General features: G+C 40.2%; 2 protein-coding genes across 2 annotated transcripts in view; one reads left to right on the top strand and one right to left on the bottom strand.

Annotated features, from left to right (window-relative positions):
- The window catches only part of scfd2 (sec1 family domain containing 2), a 144410-nt gene extending 143898 nt beyond the window's left edge, over positions 1 to 512 (top strand). Inside the window, exon 9 of the mRNA XM_077220571.1 lies at positions 231 to 512. Coding sequence (XP_077076686.1) covers positions 231 to 323 — 93 coding nt within the window. The 3' untranslated portion in view covers positions 324 to 512. The remainder of the gene's footprint in view (positions 1 to 230) is intronic.
- A 1268-nt stretch (positions 513 to 1780) lies between these two features.
- On the bottom strand, positions 1781 to 4942 carry rasl11b (RAS-like, family 11, member B). Its single transcript, XM_077220587.1, has 4 exons — positions 4647 to 4942; positions 4447 to 4503; positions 4269 to 4345; positions 1781 to 3102 (listed from the first exon to the last, which is right to left on the bottom strand). Exons 1-4 carry the CDS (start codon positions 4756 to 4758, stop codon positions 2614 to 2616), a joined length of 735 nt encoding a protein of 244 aa, XP_077076702.1. The 5' UTR covers positions 4759 to 4942; the 3' UTR covers positions 1781 to 2613.
- Between the last annotated feature and the right edge of the window lie 374 nt (positions 4943 to 5316).

Raw genomic sequence — 5316 nt, 5'->3', positions numbered from 1 at the left:
GTGTGTGTGTGTGTGTGTGTGTGTGTGTGTGTGTGTGTGTGTGTGTGTGTGTGTGTGTGTGTGTGTGTGTGTGTGTGTGTGTGTGAGAGAGAGAGAGCGAGAGAGTCTCACTCAACTTTAATGAGCCTGAACTTGGGAGGATGGGGTGACGATGATTTTGTGTGTGTGTCAGAGAGAGTGAGAGAGAGAGAGGACTGTCTAATCTAATTTTTTTGTGTGTCTTTTCTCAGGTATTCGTAATGTCTACTAGGCTACTGAGACCTTCCGATGTCCCTCACTTACTCTTCAACACTGACAGGCTCAAACCTGACATTGGAGTGTGAAGGGACTGAACACACACACTTCTGGCGGTTAAATAGATTTTATCCAACATAGTTTGCCTTTTGTGTGTCAGATGAGTTTCAGATGAATGATTTAAAAAACAACCCATTCCAATGTTTTCACATTTTGTTGTATGACCAACACAAAAACATTTTATTTCCCTTAAATAAAGTCTAAATGGTTGGCCTTTTGCTCGTGTGTACAGTTTGTGTGTGCATAAATGTTTTTTTTTCACAGTCTGTACAGCGTGAACATTTGTCACATTTGACTAAATTTTTGTTGTGCCCTTGCAGGATACAACACATTCTGCAGTTCACTTCTTACAATCAGCCATGTGTTGATTCTAACAGGATCTTCCCTCTTCATCCTTCACTCACTTCAGCGCTGTTGAAGAAGTGACAGATGGGTAGAGGGCACAGGTCAAAAAGGGTGGGGACATCTATTAGAGCAGCTCTCTCTATTCTTCCTTCACTTTCTCACACTTAACACTTTACTTATTGTCTATAAAGAGGCATACTATAGACATGCTATGTTATTGTTTTATATTAAATTCAAAAAATAGCAAAAGTTTCCTGTGATGGAGTAGGGTTACTGTAAGGGCACAAAATATATAGTTTGTACAGTAAAAAAATCATTACGCCTATAGAGTCCCCATAAACCACATATTCAAGTGTGTTTCTAAAAAGGTATTTTTCCCAAAGTTTAGCTAAGTAGACACAAACGTTGTAACCTCCATGCTTCTACATGCATTTCTCTCACTCTCTCAAGAGATTTGAGTTTGTGTTTTGCATTTGCCAAAAACAATTACCCTAGCAGGTGTCTTACCAAGATGCTAAAAACACTTGGAAGTTATCAGTTATGTTCCAATTTCAACACCTTTATCCTTCCATTCTCTTCACACACACATAGCTTGATTTTTTTTTTTTTCTGTTTATTTAGGGTCTTGGTAGTTTGTTCACTTTTACCACGTAGAAAGCTTCAGCATCAAAAATCGTATATAGTTTATAAAATCAACTATTTTTAAGAAGGCTCTTATACTTACCAAGCCTGCGTTTATCTGAAAACTGTTGTGCTGCATAATCATTTTCTGTAAAGTCATCCTTTTTTCAGGATTCTTTGATGAATAGAAAGTTCAAAAGAACAGCATTTATTTTAAATAGAAATCTTTACTGTCACTTTTGATCAATTTAGTGTATCAAGTATGTCAATTAATTATTACTTTGTTGGAAAAAAGCTAGTGTATGTAATATGAATGGGGTTGTTACATCTTAAAGCGTCATATCATAAACTGATAATACAGACCTTGTAAACTGGCCTTATCTTTCAAGGCTCTATTGAAGAAAATTCAGCTAAATTAATTTAGTATGGAATTTCATTGTGTGTCCAGTCACATTTTAAACAGGATGAATGAGTGTATATGGTTAAGTTGAAAGTGTGCTTAAAAATTCAGAAACAATTATTTTATTAAAAACAACTCTTTATTTCTAATCACAATCAAATAACATAAATAAATAACTCTGAGCTTCAGCCCTTTGGCTTTTTTTAAAGTGCATTTAAACAGAAAAAAAAATTCAACTCCGCTATAAAAAAAAGTGGCACAAAGCACAGTTCTACATAAAACCAGGAGAAACATTCTGGCCTTGTACACAAGAGCAGGGCTGTAAGAGATACACTCTCTCTCTCTCTTTCTTTATATGCTTAGCTTGAGTGCCTTGTCCTTTAACAATGCCTGCATTCAGCCAGTAAAAGCCTTGACCACAAGGAGGAGGAAAAAAAAAAACTCCCTCTCTCCCATGCCTTTCAGAAAAGCAATTCTTAAAATAGTTTGTTTTGCGGCCTTCACCATCTCTGTTACAAAAAGAATTGTGTCTTAAAGGTTCTCAGGTAAGGCAGAGTGTCAATAGTGTTTCTGTGAGTCTCCATCTGTTCCATTCAGTCGTTCAGTCTTTAACTGTCCCTCTTTAAGGCGCTACGACCACGTCTCCCAGAATCCTGCTGTGTCCACATGGATATAAGTGACAGCAACACAAGTGTCCACCAGCTCTGGGATGGTCATGTGAAAATGGAAGCGTTCACCAGACTCTGCTTGTTTTTTCAGCGACCATGACGCAATCAGAGGTCAAGTTTAGGGGCCTCTGTTTGGAACCAGTCTGCTGATCATCAACGGATCTCAAGAACGTCCAAGGAGCGAGATCTAAACATTCAGCATTGCTGCTCTAGAGATCATCTCCTCTCCTTAGAGCATTTTCTCTTTTAATCGTGCCCTTTATCCAGCTGGTATTCAAACCCTCTTCACACTGAAGTGACGGTCCGGACCTTGGCCGACAGCACCTGTTTGAAGCGCCTCTTCAGGTCTTGCATGTTGGGGGATTTGGGCCTGGGAATGAGGGGAGATCTTTTCTTCTCTGTTCCAGATGAAGCTGCATTGATGGGGGTCTGAGGCTGCTGCTTGGCCAGATCCACACACAGTCTATGGAAGGCACCGTGAACCTGGCTGTAGTCCTCGCTGGCGGACACTTCGTAGGAAGAGCAGCCCAATGCTGAAGCCAGCAAGGGACCTTCTTGAGCATCCACACGCCTCACGTGGAGAAGATCAGCTTTATTGGCCACTAGGATGATTGGAAAGGACCTATCCGTATGGGTGCGGATAACAAGCTGGTGGAGCTGGCTGATGAGATCAAAGCTTCGGCAATCGGTTACGGAATACACCATAACTACGGCGTCCGCCCATTGAATGGAGCGAGACATCTGGTCAGTGCAGCTCAATCCATTTGCGTTCACCTGAAGAAAAAAATAAGCACATTTGTTAGTTATGTAACATGTCTGGTTAATTTACCCATTTTCTTCAATAATAAAATGTAAACTAATGAGGTGCGAGCGAAAATATGTACAGTAATGCTGATTAAGAACTTTAAGCTGGAAAAGTATAATTTGCTATTGGCCATTACGATGATTGTTACACAAAAGTGTGAGATTTAACCGCCTAAACTTAAGGAGTCTTACACCCTAGTCCAAAAATAAAAGGCATTTTGTGATTTTGGACCACTGCCTGGTTTAGGAAAAGAGCCTTGCATGCCAAACTTGGCACTAAAATCTCTGACTAAAGACATCTTGAAAGAAGTACCCTGTAATTGAATTAAAATCCATTCTCTAATTTTGAAAAACAGAGGGATAATTTAGATGGGCTGGTCTACTGTAACTGTTCTGAAGTGCGTATTCATATCCCTAAACCCGCTGAAGCAGCAAAACCTCCCAACCACTGCTACAAATATCCCACAGCGCTGCAGCGAATCATTCTTTGGAGTCGAATCATTTTCATGAACCGGCTCATAATAATGTTCAAAACTCGATCAAACTGTTGGTTTAAATGCATATCTTTTTTTTAAACATGCAAAATCTTATTTCAACCTTTGAATTTTAGCAATGTTTATTGTAAATGCAAAATGCAAATGTATGCTCTAAATTACTTTGTATGTCGAATCATGGCTGCAACAAGTAAGTAGGACACATGAAATTACAATAAACGGGGGGTGGGGAGGACGTAATACCACTATTATTTTAAACGCTGAGCTGAAAATACAACACGCAGTGATGGCAATAGTGCGAAACCGTGCGAACCGTTTCTTTAAAACAGAACTGTTCGAAAGAACCGATTCGATTTCGATGAAATAAGTCTAACTTTCGTCAAGATGCAGTAAATGAATGTGCTGCCCCCATATAGGAGTGCAACAGTAGGCATCCCGCTGGCCAATTAACCCCAAGTGTTAAACACAAACCCGGAAAAACACAAAGGAAGCGCTAAAAGACAAAGGTATGCGCTCATTCTACACTTCTCACTCGTGAAAAGCAGCGTGGGAAAGATACCCCGAGAGCACATAACGGTAAAAAGAAAAAAAGCGACATTCAATCGCATTAGGAACGACTGTTCCTGTATCGCACATACTTACTTGAACCCCAGGTGTGTCTTGAACTTGAATGGCCAGTTGTTCTCCGTCTATCTGCACTTCTCTTGAGTAAAGGTTGCCTGTGATACAAAAAAATGCAAATTAATACAGTTGACAATAGCACTAATGAGTTTAAACGGTGTTTACTAAATGAGTTGCGATAGAAAGATGAAAAACTTACCCACGTTTCTCTCATAGTCACCAATGAACCGCTTAGTGAGAAAACGAACCACCAGCGCTGGACGGGAAAAGGCAAGAAATGGACATGAATATCATATAAGACACTAATCTACAATAAATGAGTTTGTCTAATATTACATTCATATTGGCAATATTTTGAGCTTTAAAATTCTGTAAAACTGTTAAAAAACACAAACATACCGGTTTTGCCGACCCCACTTCCGCCGATCACTGCGATCTTTATGACCCGGTTGGACGGGCAACCGGCGCTCGGGTACTCCGCGATGGTGGACATGTTCTGGATGAGACGCATTTTGACAAAGCAGAGACACTATCCGAAGCCTACGATGGCAAACTACGACGAAAAATCCACAGACACAGTAAAAGAAATGTCAGAATCGAAGTTAGTCAACGGCATACAAGCAAATGTTGTCTTTCAAGGAAAAAGCCAAACTCCTACTAGCTGATCACACCAAGACTGTAACTTGGTTCACTGAGTCGAGACGGGAGCTTGGGTTTATTTATACAGCCACAGATTCACTCGGCTCTGATTGGCTATTGCAGACAACGGTCACATTCCCTCGCCCCGCCCACTCCTTCACGTGTATGCGCGAGCTGTTTATAACGAAAAAAAGAGAAAGAATACCACTGAAAGTCGCTTCTGCTAAACCTGCTGAGGAGGAAAATGAGATGTTGTTTTACAAAACTAGCCATATACCCTGTAGATATGATTAAACCTGGAGGCAAAACCTGCCCTAAAAAACGCTGCTGAGGAGGAAAATTAGATGTTGTTTTACAAAACTAGCAACATAGCCTGTAGATATGATTAAACCTGGAGGTTTTGAATGGGGTTTAGTCCTGTGATTGCTGA

The sequence above is a fragment of the Siphateles boraxobius genome, unplaced genomic scaffold, assembly GCF_051911475.1.
Source record: "Siphateles boraxobius isolate OS27281-9 unplaced genomic scaffold, OSU_SipBor_1 8, whole genome shotgun sequence".
NCBI lineage: Eukaryota > Metazoa > Chordata > Actinopteri > Cypriniformes > Leuciscidae > Siphateles > Siphateles boraxobius.
This window is presented reverse-complemented; position numbering and strand designations above follow the sequence as displayed.